The following is a 25,765-nucleotide window of genomic DNA, read 5'->3' as shown; positions in this document are numbered from 1 at the left end:
TGTCAAAAAATGCCCAGACTAAATCCATGTTTTTAATCTATCTTTAGTAAAGACTTAACTACAGCAATTTTCAAAGCATCCTTGAAAACTTTCAAAATGAATGTTAAGACATGTAAAATAAAACACAAAGAAGGAAAAAATATGTGACCTCTGTATTCTTCTCCTCCCTCCTCCTAAATCACAAGTTATACAGGTGTGATTCATGCACAGTAAGCTAAGAAGGTACACATTTTTCATTACTAGTAATGCTGGGCATCTGTAAAAATTCTTTTAATGGAAGTACATTTAAAGGGCATGAAAATTCTTCCAGAAATGTGCTTACCTCTTCCAGAGCAAGGTAAATTGGAATTTCCTTGGCATTTCTTAGCACTTTCTTCAACTGACATTGGACACGAATGTGGATGTTCACACTTTTTCCCAGTCCATCCTTCTTTACAGTCACATCTTCCACAATTACACTGTCCATGACCTTTATAATGAATACAATTCAAGATTAACCTCCATTCTGATGAGGTATAAAAAACTCTTAATTGGATGAACTTTATCAAAGTTGGAGCTTCATTCAGTAATGAGACTTGCAAAAAATACAACCAATCCATTATACCTACTTTTGTTTCTGAAAATAGCACTGTCTACCATTCCATTTCGACCATATTCCCCTTTCTGGTTTTTTTCCTTAAGGGATGTTTAGCCACTTAGCACATGGTCTAATGCAAAAGGGTGGAATAGAGATTAAAAATACACATTTTACCACCATTTGGAAATGTGGAATGTCATAAGGCAATATTTACTTTTATGTTCTTTTTCTACCATGGTTGCAGCATATTCTCTAAGAAATATATCAAAACCATCCTTTATCTACTTGCAATCAACATGATCCACTAGAGACAATCATTGTCTCATAAATTCCAAGCCTCAAACCAGTGTCTTCTACTAAACAGTGAAATACAAATAATAAAATTTTGAAATATTGGACATAATCAATTCTCATTTCAGTAGGACAATTAGATGTGGTTTTTGCTATCTTACGGCATGTCTGAGACTATTCCCTGCACATATATTTCCTTTATATAAAAGCAAACATATGCAATTTTTCTTGAGCTTTTCTCAAGAAAAACTAAAAAAAAAAAGATAATTGTCCTTCTCCCTCTTTATGCTCTTTGCAAGAAGCATTGAGATTCTGGCAATGCAAAATGTTCCTAAGAAAAGCCTGAGAATCAGCAAAACAATATTCCTTGCCATAAAATCAAATATCTATTTTCATGAGCTCAGACAGCAGTTTAAATCTCTCACAATTTTCACACAGTTGTCATTCATTGGACACAGGACCAAAGCATTGCTCCAATGTCCATTTTTCTATCCATGTTCTTCTTGAAAGCCATAGTAACAGATTTATATCTCTTTTTAACCAACTTGCACTTAAGTACCAATTTATAAAATGTATTAGTTTATTAGTTCACAAGGAGAAAATGGGAGGAAGCAATCATTCTAGGACTCATCAGATTACTTCCCAAAATGCAAGTCTTATTAACTGCACAAAATAACTTTTCTTTACATTAGTTGTTTTCATTGAAAAGCATTACAGGCTTCCTCTTGTTTAGAGGATGAGTTTAGATTAGATTACAAGGAAGAAATTCTTTACTGTGGGAATGGTGAGGCTCTGGAACAAGCTGCCTAGAGAAGCTGTGGGTGCCCATCCCTTGAAATATTCAAGGGATGCCTGGATGGGGATTTGAGCAACCCAGTCTACTGGAAGGTGTCCCTGCAGGGAAGGAGTCCCTGGTAGTGGTTGAAACCAGATGATTTTTAAGGTTTCTTCCAACACAAACCGTTCTCTGATCCCATAATTCTTTCCTTTGCTTTCATGTGTACCTGCTGACAGATTGTGAATTGGATTTATGATCCCTGACCCAGAGAGATACTTATGGGAGGATTAGATATTTTCATACAATAGTTTCTTTGCTAAAGCCACAGCACAGGAACTAATGAAATGTGTCACCAGACAAATTTTCTTAATGGAAGCATGTTTTCTTCCCATGTCAATTCATGAGAGCTATTATCTCTTTAAATTAAGATAATCACTTTAATGTCAAGAAGACTTCTGAAAGACAATAATTCAGGAACATCCTGAATGGCACTTTAGGTGTTAAAAGAAGGCATCTAGTAGTCAATATGATATACTGTGAAATAAAGTCACCTCAAGTCACATGAAGTTTCTGGAGGGAGCTGCCCTCGTGTGATGTTAAATCCTCACATCAGGGCTGTCAATTCCTGTTGTTTGTATTTTATTGAATAAACATAGAATTTCATTCAGTCACAGTGAAGCTCTTTACATGAAAACAGGATTTCCTATAATTTCTCTATGCTACTCAGGACAAAGTGGTTGCCTGTCTCTACCTATTAGGTAGACAGAACAAGACAATTTTGTATCATCTCTTTTTGATGAAGGTTTTAAGAGAGATGGATTATTTTCCCTAATCTAACTAATCACTCTTGGATTCATCCCAAATCAATTTACAAATAATTGTGAGAAACAATGAGGTTATTTTTCAGATAGACCTAATGCATGTACACTTTGTGCAATAAAAATTTCATGTAAGCAATTAAAAAACCTGTCCCACTACAATTCCTCTATTAAATGTTTGATTTAATTGCAGATTCTGCCTGACTACCACAATAAACCAAAATTAAAACTTATGCATCTTTTCTATTTCTGAAACAAGACTAAACAGCATGACTAGAAGATATTGTTAACACTGCTTCATGTGCAAATGGATTTTTTTGCACAATCTATTTTAGGAAAGTATACTTGGATGGCCAGCTAAGACTAAATTAGGGTTTTCTAAAACATAATGGAAAGGGACTGGATAAAAAAAATTAGTACTAAAATTTTTGATGAGGAGATGGAAAAACAAAATTATACTTGAGTTTTAGTCACACCAAGCAAGCCATATGAGTCCTTCCTTTCATATCTAAGTTTTCTTCATTTACAGTTATGTCTGTGTAACAAAGACCAATGTACCAGTCCTTAATCCAATGCCAAATGGCAATATCTTCCCCCAATCTCATTTGTATCTGTCTGTACTTTCTTACCCTCTGCTTTCTTACAACCATTACCATCCTGGGCAGCAGCAGCTGCAAAGGCAGTATTGTCCAGGAAAGGGGAGTTCATGCATGACTTTTTCAGTTTCACAGCATTAGTTGTAGATGACAAGGTTTGATTTAATTTAATTAGGTCTCAAACTCTTGTGTTCACCATTAACTATAGAATGCATTTACCTTGTTGATTTGTAGCTTTGCATTCCTTAGCTGATGCTGATATTTTGATCAGTCCCTGAGTGCTAAAATCCCTGACAGCAACACAGTGATACATTCAAAAACTGACAACCAACTCAATCTTCCTACTGCTCTCATGACTTTGTGACTGCACACAGCTCTACATCATTCCAGCTTATTCATTAAATAAACGCTTAAATAAATATATAATATCTGCAAGTGGTTGAACAGTAACTAGTAAACTAAGTCACTGAAGGTTTTTGGAATAGCTTCTTTTCCCCCCATTTTATTAGCTAGTGATTCCTCTAAATTTATTAAAACCAAAACAAAAAAACCCAAACCAAACCAAAAAATAAAAAAAAACCCACACAAAAAAAGCCCCACAACTGTTGAGAAACTTTTTACTTTTTAAACAGGCAAATAAAAAGCTGAACATTTTATGTACCGTGCTAGTTTCAACTTTCTTTCTCTACTACAGACAACTCCAGTGATCTTTCTGTGGGACATATCTAACTCTAGGAATAGGAGGAAAATATATGACAACATTATTGTCCTTGATGTGACTGCATTCTTCCTGTTATTAATTAGGCCAGACCAGGTTTTTACAGGATGCACTGAAGCTGACAACCTCCAATCTGTAAAGTCCCTTTGAAATCACATTCATTTGCTTTTGCAGAATTCCTATGTGCACAAATTGCATGCTGTGTATTGAACAAAGTCCTTCTCTCCCACCTAGTGTTACCATCTTTATTAGTATTCACACAAAATTGCATGCAAAGTCTCTCTCAGAATCTTAGCTTTTGTTAGCTGATACATGGAACATCTAAACTGCAAAACCATGGCTGGATGGATGGATGAATGAATGGATGGATATTAATTGTTTTGGATATAATGCTCTCAAGTCCAAGTAGAAGAAAAATGAAGATGGATGTGTCTAAGATGTACAGTCTGGGCGACAGCTACAGAAGTGCAGCTGGGCCACATATTCATATTTTTCAAGTATTGATGCTCTACTTGGTCTTATGTCAATTTGTCTCATGTATTCTTAGGGGACTGTTTTCCATTGACTCATTTACTTATTCTTCCTTGAATTTCTTCTTCTTTATTATCATCTATCTCTCTGCCATACAAAATGAAACAACAACACAGTCCGATTTAATGAACTTTCCGATTTTCCCAAGAAATGATACACCTAAATTTTAAATTTTCAACCATTATCCAGTTCATTAGGTTACTGTGAACACATAAGTATTAGAAGAATCTAAAAGATTCTTCCTAAAAGAATCTAATATTTATAGGATTTTGTTACATGGCATGGAAAAAAATACATAATTATGTCTTTAATTTAAAAAGCCTCCTCCAAGCCCCGTCCTGCCCCCCAAGCTTGGTATATTTTACGATAGGAAAATGAGAATTGGAGCACTAGGGAAGAGGAAGATCAGACCAGTTTGAAGGTTTTTTATAAAACTACACCTAAGTCCCCTTTACACACAAACCTTACCTGAACAGAAGTCATCAGAATATCTGTCATACACTGCTTTGCAGTTTCTTTCATCACACTCACAAGTATCTCCATGAATATCTCCCCAGTCTCCAGTTGGGTCCACATCATGGCACGTACATTCCCCACATACACATGTGCCTAAAAATGTAAAAAAAAAAATTACAATTAAAAAAAAAGACAGAGATAGAAGATTAACTGTGTAATTTAGAGTAACAGCACTTTGATTACAGGAATTTACACTTGTGAATTTTCAGTGCTCACAGAGATGCAATTTCAAAGCTGCAAGTGATAATCTTGAGTGTGCGCTCATCTTCTACTATGATTTGAAACCTTCTATGGTTATTTAGTAGCAATACTTTAAACAAAAAAATTGGCTTCCCGTTCATGTTTCTTTTTGCTGTTGAGCCTTGCTAGGAGTCAACAAGAAATGTAGCTCACAGAACAGTTGTACATCTTTGACATCAACAGTAATTTGCCCTGTCAGTAATGACAATAAAAATCAATTCTGTTTAAATGACTTGGGCTTGGGCACAGGGGATAATTAATGGTTGATAAAGCATAAACATTTAAACAACAAGAGAATCCAAATTAACACAGCCGAAAATGTCTGGGAAGTCATTCTTTACCTAAGAAGAACAGTAGCACAGATCTACATGAAAGGATACACCTCCACTTTCCCAAGTCAATATTCAGGGCCACACCCTGTTGCTTACAATAAGAAGAAATGTGAATAACAGAAAACAAATTTGCATATTTTACTAATATGCAGAGAATATGAACCCTACTTATTTGGGAAAATCTGAGCGAAAACCCCCAATCAACAAGAACAACAACAAATTTCCTTATTCAGAAATCCAAATATGCTTTAGGGCAACACACTCACTACTTTTTTTGAGATGCTAACAGGCTCATAGAAGCAGCCTGACCTTACTGAATGCATGCAGTTCATTTTTTGCAGAGTGGCTTCACCTTCTGCTACTCTGCCAACACATTTGTCATCATATTTAGGTTGCTCTAAACAATATAATGTGTTTGAGGACAACAGGACAGGATGACTAAACAGTACACTTAGATATGGGCACATTCTCTAATAAAAGGAGAAGCTTTACACAACCCAGCATGCATGACATGAGCAGGAAGAGCTACAGCCCTATATAATGCTAAGAACCCTGAGACAGCCCTCAAGAAACCTGTGCCTAATTTTTTATATTTTCACAATTCAGTGGCATTACTAAAGAAGAAAAAAACCATCCAACCAACCAACCAAACCAGGAAATGCCTCTGGAGAGTGATTAATCCTCCCAGAAACAACTTCAAATTAATTTAGATCAGCTGTCCTGGATGTCAGAATGCAGAACATAATCTCATCAAAGTTTAAAAATCTAAATTTTCACATGTGGTCTAAACTGTTTGACTAGATAGTGCAGGGGAAAAGATAAGAAAAATTTATCCATCTTAGCACTGAAGGAGGGTGGGTAGCAAGGTTAGCCTCAATATTTGATTTTTAGAAGGCTCAAGACTGGCAAGATGAACTGTACTTATATCACAAGATGTATAAACACAGAAAACTGGGTAAGTAGGACTAAATGGAGCAGAAATACTTTGCTGGAAAGCAACTTCACATTGTCAGAAGCCTACAAAACTCTTATGAAGATAAAATCACAAATACATGAGAGGCTAAAGGCATGAAAGTATCACACAAATGTACCTTTGCATTGGAGGCTGCAGCTACTCAGAGCATCAGCTATGCTATTCACATAATTTCTCCTATTGCAATGCTAGTTTAAAGAAATAATCACACATTAAAATTTCATATTTGATTAAAAGCTTGCTTTGACGAGAAATTCTTTGCCAAGAAATTACTTTCTCAGTGCAAAGAAAGCATCTGATATGATGACACTTTGATACCTATTATTTCCAGAACTACATGAAAATTTTATGCTGAAGTCTCGAGACTAAATGAACCTACATGATCTCTGTATTTGAGCCAAAGTTTCAATTTGAGCCTAATTATGAGAAGAGAGGTTTCTAAATGCTCTCAGGATGATTGGATGTTCACAATACAGCAGGTTTTGCCAGTAGAGATGCTTTTAAGAGAAGTATCTATGTGACTCTTGCTTATGTACTACTATAATTATTCTGGTTTATTGCCAAAAAGAACACCCTATTTTTTTAACTCCTTGTTCACAGCAGCTAGTGAAAAGCAACCTTATTTTGTGTTTGTTTTTTTTTTCCCAAAAATGGGAAAAATTTAGACAGAAGTATAAAGTAAAATTCAAATTCCAAAACTGTGTGCAGATAAAACCTTATGTAGTTAGAAAAACTGTGTGAAGTTTATACATTCCTCAGCATTGTTACTGAACACTTCACAGGTGTTTTTTTGATTGTAGTGGAAATTAAATGCTTTGTGTTTTCATTTGCCCCATTCTCCATTTCCAAATTCCATTGTGGGTCTTAAGTCTTCTTTAAGAGTGATTGACATACAGTTCTGTGACCTTACAGCACCAATCTGTTTAAAGTCAAAAATCTGGTAATATTTATTTTGCAAGGCAGGTCTCTTACCAAAACAAATATGTACTAAATAACAAATTATCCTGCTCAGTCTTATTACAAAAATAAAGAATGAGAACAACTTGAGTTTACTTAATCAAGAAGTGGATGTGAATATGTGTAAGTTTATACCTAAACACAGGTAACTACCCAGTTGAAAGTGTATATCCAGAGCTGAAATAGGTGAGAACAAGTAGAAACTCTCAGCAAACACAATCTATGTCCTACTGTACTGAATGCATAGAGTGAAATAAAAGCCAACTATATAAACATGTCTAGAAAGTCCATGCAAATGACACACCTCTGTTGCTGCAGATTTTGCCATCTGGAGATGTGCATCTCTTCTTGATCTCCCAGGGGGTGATGTCACACTGGAATTCACATTTATCTCCATGCCAACCAGCCTCACAGTAACAGTTTCCACAGTAACACTTTCCATGGCCTTAAGCCAAAACAAATTTTGTACAGTGAGAAAGAGGCAAGTTTTTAAAAGGCATTAACAATTTCACTGTTTTGATCTTTTCTTTTAAAAACTTTTACCGCTAGATTCAGAATAGTAACAATTTATAGTCCATGTATGAATACGTAAAATCAGACAAAAGATATCTAAACTACACTTTTCCCCTCTATTTTAGAGCTGGTTTTCCTTTAACCATAGATTAATCAATAAACACTAACTGACAAGATAATTTTTATAATTTTTTTTTTTTTTACTTTATGGATAAATTTTGAAGACTGTAATCATTAAAATTTAAGCACAGCTTTACACATTAATGTAGGACACATACTTGGCCTGTCTAATAACACATTGTGTGTTCTTGACTCCTCAGCTAGTTGCAGTAAGGAGATCTTGATTTATTACACACCAACTACATTGTATATGGCTTCCCTTCTTCCCCTCTGTCAAGAAGATTTTTGAACATGGCTAAACCAGTTCATTAAGGAGAATTATTTTCAAAATTAATCTTTCAGATGTTCTTTTAACAATACATACATATCCCAAAAAAGATGACTGCATCATTCAAGTCTGGGTGAAACCAGCTCCACAATATTTTCATCTGCTAAGGTGTGCACCTGTGCCATGTGCTTCACAGCATAAAGCTTTTAAATTAAGTAGTTGCAATTCTTACTATTCTAAGAGCTCCCGAATCTGGACTTCAGAGGACCATTCTGCATACCCTCATTTAAAATCCCTACTTAATCCCAGGATTAAAAAAAAAAAAGTTCTTTTTGCCTTCAAAGGCCGTTAAATAAATAGAATGTATTTTGCTGTCTGTGTGAGGGAAAGACAGATTTTACACAAGTACTCTTTCTTCAGACACACACACACAGGAAGCACTACCACCAGATATGAATAGTCTAGGAGCAGACTGGAACACTCTTGTGGGCATATGGACAGAATCTTGAACAATGTTTCTAGCACCTTTCAGCTCAAAGACAAGCCTCCTTCTCAACACAAGCAACAGCATTTATAATGCCATAAATGGTGTGTATTGCACAATATTTGACTGCCTGGTTCCTGCCTTATAATGACATGAAAGAACAGTTTGAATTTTGGTTGCTTTTCTGTCTATCAGCAGAGTTAATTTCATCTTATTTTTTTGCCTTTCCTATCACAGATGAAATTCATTATTGAATCCTTTCTCTTCTCATCTTCCTGATTCTGAGTTATCATCCTACATTTATTCCTGATATTTTTAATTTTTGCTTCCTTGACAAAATCCCTAATAATCTATGTTCTGGTTTGTTTTTTGGGTTTTTTTCCATATGTTCTCCATTCTGCTCTCTTATCTGTGTCACAAAGCATTCACATTCCTCATATATATTCTACTGAAGACAGACACACTAAGCTATGAATTACCTTAGTGATTTATCATGTACAATTCTCTTTGCAGTTCTTCCAAAAAGAGGAGAATGTCACAGGATTTATTCGTTCTTTAACCTTATGGTTAGCTCATTTTTACATCTGAAATTTGCACTTACAATTTGCAGTGTGAAGTCTTGCAAATAGAGGTACTTTTATGTTAAGTCATACGTTCAGTAAAGATATTTTGTAGAACCATGCAATTAAATAATAGCCTGCATTAATCTTCACTTTTCTTGCGCTCACTGAGATACATACCTGTACAAATCTCTCCTGTTTCATCATCAATGCATTCTCTGTCATCACATTCACAAAATTTGCCATATACCAGTCCATTTTCTTCTGAGTTAGCACATTGGCACCTGCCACACTGACATGTGCCTGTAAACATTTAAGAGACATTACCCAATGACTGCAGATTATAGAAAGAGTTTAATTAGTGTGTCAGAGATGGTACATATTTTATTTCTGAGAAGGCTGAAATCTAAAGATCATCCACACAGATAAAGACAGACACAGAAATTATCCATACCAACAAGCTGTACAGAGACAGAGCATTCAAGTGCCTTCAAAGTGTAAAGCTGTTTTTTTTCACAGCATAAACCACAAAAAAAAAAAAAAAAACAAAAAACCAAACAAGCTAAAAAACCCACCAAAAAAGTTTCTGACATAATGAAAAGCCAGAGCATTCAGGCAATGTAGCAAAGGATGCAAATGGATTTGTAAACAGATTTCTCTTGTATCACGCCTCATCATGTCACACATTTGCTCCTTGGTTTTGAGGAGAGCAGCCCCTCAGCTCAGTGGCTGCCTGCCTCCATGACCTGCTCTCTTTAATAGGAAGAAATTCTTTTATTGCTCCCTGTGAAAGAAGAATCCCTTCTTTTCCCTCAGAGAGGCTATCTGACCTGAGATCATGAATAACTGTACGAATGAGTTCCACAGTAAAAAAAAAAAAAAAAAAAAAAATCACAAGTACATGAAATGACATTAGAAACAAAAGTATTACTATGCCACTCATATTAACAACCCCCTTGTCCCTACCTTTATTAAAATTGAAAAGGTGGGCACTTTGTGCAATATCACATTACTGGGGCCTTGTGGTCAGTGGTCTCAAACAAGTTGTTTCGGTAGTCAATGGCATCACTATGCCAGCAAGTACAGATTTTTTTAAAATTCACTTCACAACATTCATACTCCTCACATGACATCCACATGTATTTTTGAAAACACAGTTATTGGCATCAGAGAAGTTCTCCAAAATAGAAGTTTTATGCTGATATTACACAAGATTGCAGAAACAAGTTGATGTTTTTACCCTCACAAGCATAGCATGACTTTTAATAAATGCCACATTAATCCAAAGAACAGAAGTACTGGGCTTTGTGACAGACATGGTCATTCTAAAAGAGTAAATTGTAAAAATGTATGCAAGAGCTAATATAGTAAGTTAATAATAATGATACTACAACTGACAATACAACATAAGTAGCCTACAGAGCTAGAGTTATTTGCTACAAATACTTGTAGCAAACAAATACAAATGCAATTTTTGAGAAAACTGTCATGATTACAGATAATTCCTGAACAGGAAAGAAGATACTACAGAAAATTGATTCTTATACTGGTCAGAGATTCTAAACAGGTCAGAGAGCTGGTGTATAATAAAAATGTTCATTCTTTCCACTGGGGAAAGAGAAGATTGCTCACATAGAGAACCTCAGTTTAGGTAGGATACCCTAGTTGTTCTGACAAATGATTAGGAACTAAGTCAGAAAAATGAATTTTTAGGTGGATCTTGATTGGTTACTGAAAAAAGCTACAATAAATAATTATCTGTGTTTGTAACAGCTCATGCCATCCCTTCCTATCTTTTGTTGGCAATTACAAAACAGAGCCCAGACCTCAATGACAATGTTAGCAGCAGATCAAAAGGCAATCCCACCAAGGCAAAATACAGTCCATCAAAGTTAGCCAAACTCCCTAGTCAGTCTCACTGGAATTCCTGTCCTGTTTAATATCAGCAAAAGCAAAACCATTTATTCTTCTCATGATGCCACAAACACTTCCCCCTTAGCTACTTGGAGTGGCTGTTAAGCTATGTTCATTTTCCTGTGAAGACTGGGGTCACTACTAACCAAGGAAAGAAAGAGGCTCTTTAAGAAGTTTGACTAAGTACAGGGAGATATACTTATTTTTGAAAGTCAGTTTCTCATTTAGCTATCTCTCATGGCTCTCTCGATAGCAAGTTTCATACATCTATGTTAGACATTAAGTGTATCATTTACTCAGTGTGCTGCATGCTAATAGTTTTATGTTGAACTGGTTTCTTACCCTCTACCTTCTCTCTAACAAGTCCCACAAATGCTTGGGATTTTTTGCTCATGTCAGCAACTAACTTGTGAGAAATTTACTTGTATGAAAATGTGTGGATTCCAACACAAATTAAAGACCAGCAATGGTGAGCAAAAGTGGCATTCTTAAAACATTTTTCCATTTGGAGGTCAATGTAATGGAAAAACCAGAAGGCAGTTTCTGGGCACAAAACTTAATTGGTAGAAAATGCCCTTTAAAATGGTACCATTCTTTAATAAAGTCTTCTAAAATGCCATTTGGTTTTCCTCTGATTTTTTTTTTCAAGGAAAAGACCTATTTAAGTTAGGATGTTTATAAAACTAAACAATTAGAGTATAGAGTGATACCAAATCAGAATAGTGAAGATGGAAATGCTCCTTTAAATGATTCAACGCATCTTCTACAACTGATTTTAATAATCACAGGTACAATTCTAAAGTGTCTCAAAAAATTGCACAGCCTATTAATGTCCAGGAAAAATATTTGCAAATGCCATTTCTGGATTCTGTAAACACAAACATTTGATAGAAGTTACATCACTTCCTGTGTTAATGCCATTGCAACAACATTCTCATGAGGAAAATAAATTGCACAGTTGCAGTTTCATCAATTCACAACAGCTGTGGATAAATCAGAGTATTAAAGTAGGTGTTCCTAATCAGCGTACATTATATGCACAGAAATAAGCCTATGGGAAAATTAAACATTTTAGTTCACCTACAGTTACTCTGAGTCTCTTGAAACATACTATACAAAAGTACTAGTTAGAAATGACAGTGACTCTCAAGATAACACTGGGAGAGCACTAAGGTATCAAAAGCAACAAAAGACATCTTACCTGCACCAGAACAGATGATATCTTGAGAATTCTTGCACATTTCATTGCTTTTCTTCCTTGTAAGATTGCAAGTAGTTGGATACTGACAAGCTTCACCATACCAGCCTTCATCACATTTGCACTTCCCACAGTCACACTTTCCATGGCCTAGCAAAGGAAGGAAAGAGTGTGTCAAGACCCTTCTTTCCTCATTCAGAAAGTGGTATTTTCTTATCCAGCTTTTAAAATAGATTCCATCAATTACATCTTTAAATGAATATGACTAACAGATTAACTTAACAGAGTTCATATGCAATTAAAAATAGCAGGGAGACAGCCAGCACATGGCTCCACCAAGGCCAAGGCCTGCTTGACCAACTTTTGCCATTCTGCGATGGAATGACTACATCAGTGAACAAGGGAAGAGCCACAGATGTCATTTATCTGAACTTCTGTAGTGCATTAGGCACAGTTGCCCACAACATCCTTCTCTAAAGTGGAGAGAGATAGATTTGATGGGTGAGGTGTTAGGTGCACAAGGACTTGGTTGGGGATCACACTGAGAGTCCTGGAGGACGCTACTGACAGGTGGAATCCCTCAGGGATCTGTACTGCGACCAGTGTTATTGATTATCTTCCTAATGACATAGACAAAGGGATCAAGTGCACCATCAGCAAATTGGGAGATGTCACCAAGCTGAGTGGGGTAGCTGACACACCTGAAGAATGTGATGCCATCCAGAGGGACATGGACAGGCTCAAGAAGAAGGTCCCTTGGAATCTCATGTGGATTAACAAGACCAAGAGCAAGGTGCTGCACCTGGGCTGGGGCAACCCCCAGTATCAACACAGGCTGGGGGATGAACAGACCAGGAGCAGCCCTGCCCAGAAGGACTTGGGGGCACTGGTGGATGAGAGGCTGGACAATTTTCACTATTTATGTTGCATACAAAGTATCGTTTTTTACACTAACTTCCAGGAGCAAACTTTTAGTACTTCATTCTGTAGCATTCCTATACAATTTTAGGTAGCAAATGTGAAAACAATTGCATCTCTTTCAAAACAGAGAATTAAATTTTAAAATACATATCTTTTAAATATATATCTGATTTACATAATATTCCCATCCTATCAATGCATCTTAAAACCAGAATCTAATTGCAGTCTATTTTAAATACATCTATTCCCCTGGTTAGAGTCAACTGCCTGAAAAATACAAGCCCAGTCTGATGCCAGTAAGAAGGAGTTTAAATAACTATTGTAAATGACAATTTTAATAAGAAAAAAATTCTTTTGTTGCTCAAGAAAACTTTGCTTGCCTTCCAACATGGTCCTAAGACAAGATACAGTTCAATAGCTGCAAAAAACATAAACCAAAAACATAAGAGAATATATTAGTTATTGTTTCAAAACATGAGTTGCCATCTTAAAAACTGCTGAATAACTCTCCATTGGTAAAGTAAAACAAAAAAAAGGACATAAAATACAGAATAAAACCTACTCTACTAACTACTCTGCTTCACTGACAGACAACAGCACAAAGCCAATCCAGAAAGTGGTGATAAATCCTAGGGTAGTTTACAAAAATGTAAAGAAAAAACATATCAATTTTCCTTCCCTTGAAGGATTACTTGTCACTATGACTTTGCATTCTTTATATTAGGCACTATTGTGATTTAACAGTTTGATGTCTGCTGGTGAAGAAAAGATATTCTAATAAAAGTAGGACTCATTTTCCCATTCCCATGTCTAAATGACAGAGTAAGGCAGAAACCACTCTGAATCAATTATTACCAATGGTCCAGCAGCACTAACCTCTCTCAGTTAGAGATCTAACACATGATGCATGAAAGAAATTAATAATTTCACTTAAAATGCAACACAGTCTGTTGAAAGAAAATGAATAGAATATTCTCATGAAAGAGGTTATGCAGAGGAGTTAATTAACAAGAAAACACTAAAAATCCAAAATTAATAAAATTTTGAGACATAATGAAAGATCATTTGCATGCAACTGAAAGAAACTGTCAGGAATCTAACTAGTATGAATTTATAAGATTGCACACATGATTTTCATAATTTTGCCATTTGAATTTTTTTTTAAATTGTAGAGCAATGGCAATATTCTGCACAAAAATCTGGTTGAAAGGACTACATTGAAGTGTAGAGGGCTATAACTGCCTGCAATAACTTGTATACCTCACTGCATTTTCCCTGTCACATGGATAATGCAATTGATCTGCAAGTCAGTTTGACATAGGAATCCCCTTTTTGCTTATTTCCCACACCCACATGTACCAATACTATTGCCTTCCTCAAGACAAAAATAATGATGTGATGAAGTACAAACTAAGTATGCGATAAACTGTAAGAAAATTAGAGAAAGCATAGAAGTTAATTAGTGGGTAATATAAAAAACCCTTTTCTTTAAGAGAGGTTTTTGTAGGATCCCATTTGTTGTGTATAAATTTCTGCATTATTTAGAAAGCATATAATTTTATGAAATAGTAAATAAGGAGTAACTATCACTATGAAAGCTATGAGGTGAGATTGCAACTTCCCAAAAAATAAATTTTAGCAATAAAAGGTAGACCCAGTTATTTGAGGATGTGACAAAGAACTTGAGAAAAGTGAAGTATAAGACCTCACTAAATTGCTGGTCAAGAAAGCTGTATCTCAAAGTGATGACACATTCATTCCATTTTTTAAAAAGATAACTGCAACAAAAATAAATTCTAAACACAAATAAATCAGAAATCCACTAAAAATCATCATCAACAACACAACAACAAAAAAAAGAAAAAAATAGGAAGACTCAAGGAAATGCAATAATTCCTTTAAGAAAAAGGCTCTCTGAAGACTGTGAAAAACTTGCAGTTTCAAACATTGGGAGGGAGAAACATTCTATAGCAAATGGCTCCATTTCTAACTAGATGAGCAGTCACATCAGAGAGTATATCTGGACTATGCAGAAAGCTTTTAGGCTGTAATATAAAATTAATAAGCGAGGAAAACTGTCAGATGTGTAGAAAATATATGAAGAAAGTGAGAACAGAAAATGTTAGGCAGGGTCAGATCTTGCAAAATTTCAAGTACTAAAATGTACTTTCATCATCCAAATAAAAAGAAAACAGGAAAAAAGAGTGGCTTCACCAAGCAGAAAAAAACAGTTAAGATTAAAGACAATTTACAGGCAGTGTAAAACAAAACTAATATGGGGATGTTGACTACCAGTAGCAAATGCAGTGTGGCTAATGACATGCTCTCTGGAAATGAAAATTACTCACCCAAGATGAGAAGAAAACAAAGACATAAAACTATTTTTAAGGAAGTGTTTGGATCAAGAGGGCAAGACTTCATAACCTCCATGTGAGAGTACTTAAAATACTTGTACATAAAAAGGGCAGTTCAGCAACAAAGACTATTAATGAATCTATCAGGCTGGCAATCAAGGGTCTGAAAAGTAAAACCTAGCTTTTATTTCTTTTCAGGAAAAGGAGTGTACATGATCCAGACAACATCAAAAAAAATGCCTGTTACCTCCTGAGCTGTGCCAGGATTTGAAATAAACTATGAAGCATTGCATAGCTACAGACACTGAAGTAATGAAAATGGAATATAATGAATAACAGCTTTACCCCAAAATAGACTATCATTGAGCCAAAATAACCTGGCATATCTTGTTTGAGATAATGAATATTCTTAGAAAAGGAACATAGGAAATCCATGTGATAGGATCATATGTGTTGGACACAACGCCTCCCATGAAAGGAAAAAATGCTCTAGAAATGCCAAAGAATCACAACATAGTTTAAAGGAAGGAAACAATATTAGGACAAAAAGGCATATTACTGGAATAGAAGATGTATGGCTATGTTTCAAATGATGTTTTTGGAACTCTGTGTGTTTTACTGATACTGACAATGAAGTTCAGATAATACAAATAACATTTGGCAATGACAAACCTATAAAACCTCACTAGAGAGGTGAAGATGAGAGATCATACAGAAATAACTGGACTGACAAACTGAAGGACTGAAGTAGTAAAAGTGGGTTGAAATTGGAAATAAAGGCACAGAATTACACACTAGGGGCAAGGAAATGATGTCACAGGCTAATACCTCCCCAGCTGGAAACAGCAAGAAGAATGTGACTGCATATTGACATCAGCTCTGGAAACACGGTGTGACTAAGCCTTCAGCTGACAAGCCTTCCTGACTAGGGACAGGAAGAGGTAACAAATCTGCATTTGAAATTATTCACACAATGTATAGGATATGGTCCTGAGCCCAGTTTATCCTTGCAAACTGCCATTAGGTCTCTACACTTTGGAAGACTAAGTCAAGTTATCCAGAGAAAACATTTGCAGAATTTTAGCCACTTGCAAAGTTACAACTGGTTGGGAATTAAAACATCTGAGCAAAAAGATGGCAATTTAAACCATAGCATTTGGCTCTGATCACATACTTTTCTGCTTAGACCCTTGACCTCAACCTAAGTGCCTTCTAAAATATTTTTCTACTACATATTTGCACACCTACAGGTCCAATAGTGAAGATACAAAGGTAAAATCTCTGATAAGAAGTTCTGAAAACACATCTGTATTGCAAATATTCAGGGCATCGATTTGGAAGCCTGCTTTTGCTGAGCTCTGTGTGTAATCTATCATGAGAGACAGGCACTTCTGCAGAGTGACTCAGGTCCTGTGTGGGCTGAACAGACCTCAGAGGTTGTCTGTCTTTTTTCACTAAACTGCTGGAAAGCTGGGACTTTGGAGTTTGATGCATCATTAGATACCTTTGCATGAAAATACAGATCATTCATTTATGTTCTTTTGCTTCACTTATCTATACAATATTCAATGTCAGGGTTTAAATATTCTGACATATTTTGAATAGAAAAAGGAGCAGGATGTCAGCTTAGTTACAGGTTGAACTGCATTGCTTTATAAAAACAATTTTATTAAATAATTATTGGATGGACCAGAAACTAAGTTTGAGCATGGATTTGGTTTTTATGGGTCAGAAGAAATTGCATCATTCAGCAGTAGTATTGGGTTTTTTGTGCATCTTACTGGAAAAGACTCTCTCCACGTTTGTACCAGTTTTCTTTAATATTTTTTATTACATTACATTCACTGTGACTGAAATTGGCTACATCCTTGTGCTTAAACTTTCCATAGGCAATGAAATCAGTCAAAACAAACTACTTGGTTTGTCACCTCCCATGCTCTTCCTAAGAGCATGTGTGAATGTATGCATGTTTATCTGCCATGACTATCTTTTCTACAGAGCAGTGGTAGAGCACAAAAATGTAGACTCCTTAACAGAAAGAAAAAATAAGAAAAGACTGGTCTTCATGTTAAGACCTTAAATTGAAAAAAGATGACTAGGTTTAACACCTGTATCTTTCATTCTCTGGATAACCTCTGCCACACAAAAACATCACCAGGAGTCCAAATGATGAGCTTAAAAACACTTCTTTATAAAGAAAATATTGATAATTGATTTTGTCATAGAAATTTTGGTAAGGATAAACATCTTGGTACTTCAGAGCTTTCAGATGTTATGTATGACTAGAGGTAGCTAGTTTAAAAACAAACAAACAGCCCAATGAAGCAACATGCTACCTTTGAAATTACAGTCACCATTTTTCTCAGCAAGACAAATAGAGTCCTCCATGTCTAGAAGGAACTGTGAAACTATGGTCATGTGATTATTAAACTGCCAAAGCTTTTAAATAAATGCTTGGCTCATTAAGTAAACACAACTGGAAATACTGCCTTTGGAACAATACCTATTTATGTGGTTGTGCCACATGAGTTATAGCAAAGTAACCCTCACATCAAAAGATGTGTCATACTTGAGTGCAAAGATCCAGGCTGTTTGGCCAGACACTAAAATATACTCAGACATCCTTGCTGCCACATGTTTTTGATAGCAAAAGCCCAATTATTCTATGTAAGAACACAATTGAGGGCAATTTTAAAATTGTAATGGAATCAATCTTATACAGGCAGGTGAGATGCTTATGCTAAGGATTTCTCTCTCAAGCATGAAGTTAGTCATCAGAAGAAAATCAGCAGCTGGAATGATAAATTAATTCGGCACATTACTATGCATTTTTAGAAACCCATGAATGATTTCTGAAGTGCTTTTTAAATCTGAAAAAACCAATTCATTAAATAGGTGAAGAAATATGAAGATTTTTTTGTTATGGATTCCAAATTCTGATTGGGATATTGGATAGGAAGGATAATTCAATTGTAAGAGTAGAAAATTTTGAAAAAAAAAATTAAAACATTGTTCTGCACTTTCAACCTAGACCAGCACAATGAGGATGTTTTCAATATTTCTTTCCAAATGGATAACTTTCTTTCCAGTAGTAAGTGAAACAGATTGTGCTACTTTACAACAATGAAAAGCTAGGGAAAACATTTCAGATTACACTAAAATAGGATTTGCAAAATGGACTACTCTATTTAACTGCATTTGAGATTCTCAATATCTGTGACTTGAACTCAGATGAAGCATTTCTCTGAATCTCCTTTTTAAGAATCATTAGAGTTGCAGTTTTAGGGGGGAAAAAATAAGAAGTTGGTATTATTACTTTTTTCTCCATCTCGGTATCTGTAATTAATCTCTTTTTAGGGTTGGGGTCCTAGTTGTCTATGTTGCATTGCCTCCAACAAAATCCAGGTCTTCTTGACACTGGGGTTTTCACAAGAATACTGTCTCCTCCTTCACATCACAACCACTTGTTATTCTCCTTGTGCTGACAGGATGAGGTTAAACTATGGATTGACCAAGAGGACTGGAATTTAGAAACAATGCTCAAAAATCCAGGAGGAAATTTCAAGGGAAAAGCAGCCTGATGATAACAGAACATTTCAAGCCAATTTTGTCAGTGAAGCTCCTTTATCAACAAGCCACAGTCCTGATAAGAATTTCATCAGAGATTTTAAAAGCAACACAGGAGAGACCTTTAAGGATGAAAAGAAACTTAACCTTATCTCTCAAAAGGCTATTAAAAATGAAAAGAAAACTCACTACATTCGAACTTAGATCCTCTCACATTAAACCAATTTATCCACGTTTATTTAAGGTGTCCAGACCTCGGAGCAGCCCAGAGGAAGAGAGAAAACCACTGAGCACTGGGCTGTGGGGAGCCCGAGAGACTGAGTGACAAAGACGAGCACACAAGGTCTGTAGCACAGTTTGCCTCTCAATGCTCTGCAGTGATTGGATTCCCCAAACACATTTAAGTTTTTCTGAAATGGATTTTCAGAGTTAAAATGAAAACTGATGACAAACCATCTCAATCTAGTTATTACTGGAAGCACCTTGATAATGAAAGCTTCATAAATGTTAAATCCTAACTCCAACAGAGTGTGGATTAAACCTAAACAAATGACCGTAGGAACTTTCTATGGAAAAAGCAAAAAAAATTCCACTTGCGCCGTGTGTTGGAGGGATAACTTAGAACAGTGTTTTAGTAAACAAATATCAAACAGTGTTCTAAAATGAAAAAAATCAATCAGAACCTGCATTAAAATAGAGAAAAATTACCAGAGATAAGTGTGAGGGCATGACTGCTGATGGTATTTAATTTCCAGGTTATTAATCAACTAAACACAGTGGCTATTTCTAGTATACATACTCTAAAGTATTCACAGCAATAACATCTTTGTTTCATGTTGACTTGTGTCAGTGTGAATTCAGGAGTTTATAAATCTTCTAATCATCTCTGAACACAAGTTGTGCAAATAAGCTAATTTAAAAGCACTATTGCTAAATTTGGAGATAAAATGTATTAGCATTTGCAGAAGAGTATTTTAAGAAAACACTTAAAATTTAAATCAATGTCATACATGACCTGTATTAGATAAATACATATAATAAGAATCTATGGATCAGATCAAAAAATACCTTAAAATCAGTATCTTTAAAACCTAAAATAGATGAGAAAATTAAACTGAAATTTAAAAAAATTAAAAATAAAATCTAAAAAATTGCGGCCACCTGGAATGTCTGAATACTCTCCACTACTCACATCATAGTTATCTTTCTCTGCCCAAAGAGGTCATCATGAATGATTTTATTTAGTCTTGGAATTTAAAACTATATTTACTGACAATTGCAATTCTACTGACAAGATTACAAACTAAATTATAATAAGATTTTTATTGCATATACTGGTCATAGTACTTTATTTTTATATATGCTACTATAATCCTATATTTCAGAATTTCAGAGCAACCGTTTCTGAAAGAAGCAAGGAAGAATTTTCACTCTTTTACAAGGTCTATTACTTGAAATAAATTTTTGAATTTTTTCCCCCTCTCAAATATCTGTCTCAGCATGAAACAGATATAGGTGAGATTGTCTCCTGTGCTCTTAAAATTTCTCAGCACACAACTCTTTGTGTCAGGTTATACAATTGTGTAGCCCTTTTTATGTTTCCATCCTGCTTCTGCTTAAATGCCTAACAAGGTATTAGAAACTAATGTTTTCAGCAAGTAAATGCAAAAAAAAAAAAAAGCATAATGTCTAATAATTCTTTTAATAATTATTTTTAATATCAAAGAATTCAAAATGATGTAAAAAAAAAGTTTTTGGAAGTTAATTTCATGAAAAATCCTAAAATAATTTTTTCATCATAGTTTAGAAAAAAAATAAAAAGTGAGCAAGAGATAAAAGTTTTCCAAATATTTCTATTCCAATTTCATTGTTTGCAGCTGCAACACATGGCAGGGATAATGCGTACTTTTAGCACTCTTAGTACCGGACAGTGCTCTGAGACCAAACGGTCTTTCACATAGCTTGAGTCTTTTACTTGAAATGTATAAAAAAACCACAGCTGTATTTGTAAAAAAACCTATGTGTTTTATTACTACACATGTGTACTTAGTATTGAAAAATTTGTGCCTATCTGTACATAAACATACATCAAGAAACAAAGACAACCCACATTCCTCTACCTGTAGTAAGAATGTCCAAAATACAAGCAAGCATAAATGTCACTGCTGATCAGTGACATCTCTTTTTCCCCTCTTGGCTATGGATTCAAATTCCCTGTACAGTGAACTGACTCAAAAATCAATTGGATATTTTGAATGATAAAAATAAAGGAAAGCAACACTTAGCTGAACCAGCTCCAGTTTGTTATCCTGGAGGTGGCACAAGTTGATATCATTTTAAATGTGACTCATGCTGTTTAGACAGATGATATAAATATCTCAGGGAGACAGAGATAAATTAGTTTTATCCATCAAAACAGTCTAGAGTCAAGGCTAACATTAATAATTCAATTCTTCTGTGAAAGATTTCCTACTTATTTTTAACCAAATGGTTTCTCTTTTCTGAAGATCAAAAATAATCAACTTTTAAGTAAGAAGATCTTTAAATAGGCAGAGTAAGTATTTTTTAGCTTTTTTAGAGGACTGCTTTTCCATATATTACTGTCCCAGTGTAGATTTTTGCACAGATACTGCACATGTCAAACAAAATTACACCTGAGAGATTTAACTCCTTTCCGTAAGATAACTTTCAGAGAAGTCACCCCTTGTAGGATGGGGGAGAGAACTGGAATGGAAGAAGTGAGAAAACTCATGGGTTGAGGTAAAGACTGTTTAATAGGTAAAGTAAAAGCTGTGCACACAAACAAGGCAAAACAAGGAATTCATTCACCACTTCCCATTGGCAGGCAGGTGTTCAGCCATCCTCAGGAAAGCTGCTCTGTATCAAACACGACGGTAATTTGGGAAGAGAAATGCCATCCCTCCTTCTTTCCCAAATTTGGGAAGAGAAATGCCATCCCTCCTTCTTTCCCAAACTATTTATGCTGAGCATGACACCATACAGGACATGCCCAAAGTCAGCTGGGGTCACCTATCCTGATCCAGCTCCTTGCGCACCCCAGCTTGTTCCCTTGTGGGGTGAGAGGCAGAAAAAGCCTTGACTCTGTGCAAGCACTGCTCAGCAACAGCTGAAACATCCCTGTGTTTTCAACACTGCAGCACAGATACAAGACACAGCCACATACCAACTACTGTAAGGAAAATCATCTGCACAAAAGCAAAAAAGCCAGTACAACCCCATTTCCTGAGTCCAGTCAGTTTGGTGTGTGCTTCAGGTTGACTAACAAACGTTGTCCCAGATACCTTCCACTGGCTCCTTCCATGGTCTGTGGCTACACATAACCTTTTAGGATCTGTAAGTCTAAAAGAGATGAACCAAACCTCAGTGAAGGACAATTTCTGGCTCCCTATGAGATTAAAAATATCACCATCTCCCTATGAAAAACCCACAAATGCTGCAGGGTTGTTTGGTTTTTTTTAAAAAAGGGCACATGAATTTATAAAAAACTGTGCCTCCAAATGCCTGGGTCATTAGTACTGAAGATATAGCTAAAGATGGTAGGGCTAAAATATATCTTGCTAAATACAAACCAAATGTTACCAGTGTATCAGGTCACTGAGGGGAGGAAAATATCAGAAAGTTATTTAGGAGTAAAGCTATGTTATACACACTGCACATTCAAAATGAATGCAGCTGGTACTGCAGTTTACATCGAGCACAGGCTGACACCTGAAACTTGCTTTAAGGACCAGATGAGGTCAGATTAGCTGTGTAACATTTCATTTATTACATATGAAATAAGTGGCCATCTGTGTGGCTTTGCCTTTTTCTTAAAGTTCTCATGTGAACATGCTTTTGTTTGACATTCAAAATGACCCACAATCGTTACCTCAGAGAATATCCCATAAGAGGTGTGAAGGCCACACACTGGTGAACCTCAGGGCAGACAGAATTCAGGCAGCCTGACATGCCTTGATTGGAAGTCCTTCTGATGCTGCACAACCTAAAGAGATGTAAGATTATCTGTTCTATTTCTTTTTGTCCTTCTCGTGTTATCTCCAATTAAAGATACCAATAAAAGCTATTTTAAACAACACCTTATGGAGTCCGAGAGCCTTTATCACAAGGATTAACAACAAACTCTAGCACAGTTGTGTAACAATTCTCTTGAGCATTCTCTAATGAAATCCCAGACATTCTACCATTTCTGCTTCTCTGCTGGTCAACAAAGTCAACGTTAAACATGCCAGTTACAGAAATATTACATGGAACAAGCCAGCTGGGTAAGACTGCTCCCAAGAGTACAAAAGTGAGTCAAGTACTATTTACAGCATGGCAAACCTAGTGGCAAAAGGGTCAAAATTACAAGCCTGGCACAATTCTGAGCTGCACACAGGAGAACCTCAAGGCCTGTTTGATGACTGTGTAGCCAACACTGAGTTAGAAGCTAAAAACTTTATGCTGTATCTCCTTTCCATTGTGAGCTGGAGGGCAGAAAAGGGCACACGTCCTCACAAAACAACTACAGGCCTCCTGCAATGACTACACTTTAAAGAAATCTATCGCCATCATGAAAGTTACTGTTTTTCAGTAATTGTGCTTAAGAAATGACTGATTGGTGATCCAAAGAGTTTGATTTTCAAACCCAGGATCCCCTAGATGATGTGCCTTCTCATCTGAAATTATATTAAGTGTTATCTCTTAGAGATAGAAATAGTTGTTATCAAAGTTGTATATGCTTTACAAAATTTATGCATCATTTCAAGATAAATATAACTAATTGAAATGGATAATTTTATTTAATGGTTTTTAAATGGTGTTTTTACATACGTAGGAAATTAAGGGATTGCACATTCCTCCTATAGCTCAAGATCATAAATATAATTAACCATGTTCCTTAGAATTATGTCTGGTAGGATATCTGGTCCCTTTCTCTTTAAACAACATAGATACACACGACACAGAAAACAGAAATTGGAAACAGCAGCTTGTCACAAATTTAAATTGTTAAATACCACCTAGTAATCCCTGAAATTGAGTCACTAATGTCTCCAAAACTTTTGTTAGCATATGGGGAAAACTCATTACAAAATAAGAGGTGCATAAAACCAGAGTATTCAAGCTTGCACTAACATTTAAAAACCAACTGAGCATTGCACATAGTTTTAATAGACCATTAGTAGAGGAAAAAAACATGGGTGCCTCAAAATCTCACTTTAGAAAGTTTTGAAAATATCTGACACATATAAGGGCTATACCTCAACATTCTAATGAAGATCATGGATCAAAAATTAAATACAATTCTGAGTAAAGTTGTGCCTGCATTTATCTCCTGCCAAATGTTAAACAAATGCTCCTCAATAATTGTTTTGGCTATACTTCTCCCCCACTGTACAGCTGGGTACTAGGTCTTTCTTCCCTTGCTTTTTGAATACTAATAATCTCTCAACACTAAAACTTTTCCCTATGCTTTCAGAAAAGATAAATATTTGTGAAGTTTTAACCTGTTCAGAGATTGCAGTGTTTTCTTTATCAGTTTCAAGAAGAATCTGAAGTTCAGCAAAATAAAGATGGATCTTGCTTCCTAGAACATGCCTCAGGTTGATAGTTTTTCTACAGTCCAGCCAAACCTCCTGCAGCACCTGTTGTTATCACATTCTTCAAAGTACAGACTTACCAATTTACCAAGCTGTGCACTGGCTCCTCAGTGAAATTAAATAGACTTCACTTTCCACAACATGGTATAGGGTATTTGAGAAATTTAATTCCTGAGATAACAGGCTAAAATATATTGCAATTGCAGCGTCTGCAAGAAAAGGTCAGGTCTGGATTGGCAGCATCCTCACTCATTCCTCAATATTCCTCATCCAGTGACTTGAGTCTGTTAGAAGGAAGGCTCAGCAAGTGGAATAACAGGAGGACTGGTAAAGAAATCAGGCATTCAAAATATGATTCTTTAGGAATACATCGCATTTTCTTTATAAGTAGGAAGACTGCCAGAGAGAAGGAGGGGGCAGGGATGAAAAAAAAGTTCACTTTTTTCCAGATGTGTCACAGAATATTCTGAGTTGGAAGGGACTGACAAGAATCATCAAAGTCCAGCTCCTGGCCCTGCACAGGAGTACCACAAGAGTCACACCCTGTGCCTGAGAGCATTGTCCAAATTCTTCTGAAACTCTGTCAGGATGGTGCTGTGACCACTTCCCTGGGAGCCTGTCCCAGTGAAGATATTCTTCACATATCCCCTCACACATCTTTATATCATCCCCTCAGGTCCTGTCACTACAAGGATCAGCACCTGCCCCTCCTCTCCCCCTCATGAGGAAGCTGCAACTGCAGTGAGGTATTCCCTCAGTCTCCTCTTCTCCAGGCTGAAGAAAACAAACTACCTCAGCTACTCCTTGTATTGATTTCCCTCCAGGCCCTTCTTTGGACACTTCCCAATAGCTTTATATAAATAATTTATTTAAAGTAATATGATAATATAATAATAGATAGATAAGATAGGTAATTTATTTTGAGACAATTATGAAAGTACT

At 35.8% G+C, this 25,765-nt stretch overlaps 1 protein-coding gene across 2 annotated transcripts in view; it reads right to left on the bottom strand.

Moving 5' to 3' along the window:
- ITGBL1 (integrin subunit beta like 1) overlaps positions 1-25,765 on the bottom strand; it is a 129,678-nt gene that overhangs the window by 62,450 nt on the left and 41,463 nt on the right. For both annotated transcript variants that reach the window (XM_066545153.1, XM_066545154.1), the window contains exons 3-7: positions 12,388-12,534; positions 9,453-9,575; positions 7,632-7,772; positions 4,778-4,918; positions 323-469 (exon numbers count right to left, since the gene is read on the bottom strand). In XM_066545153.1, the coding sequence (XP_066401250.1) occupies positions 323-469; positions 4,778-4,918; positions 7,632-7,772; positions 9,453-9,575; positions 12,388-12,534 (699 nt within the window). The remainder of the gene's footprint in view (positions 1-322; positions 470-4,777; positions 4,919-7,631; positions 7,773-9,452; positions 9,576-12,387; positions 12,535-25,765) is intronic.

The sequence above is a fragment of the Molothrus aeneus genome, chromosome 2, assembly GCF_037042795.1.
Source record: "Molothrus aeneus isolate 106 chromosome 2, BPBGC_Maene_1.0, whole genome shotgun sequence".
In the NCBI taxonomy this organism is placed as follows: domain Eukaryota; kingdom Metazoa; phylum Chordata; class Aves; order Passeriformes; family Icteridae; genus Molothrus; species Molothrus aeneus.
This window is presented reverse-complemented; position numbering and strand designations above follow the sequence as displayed.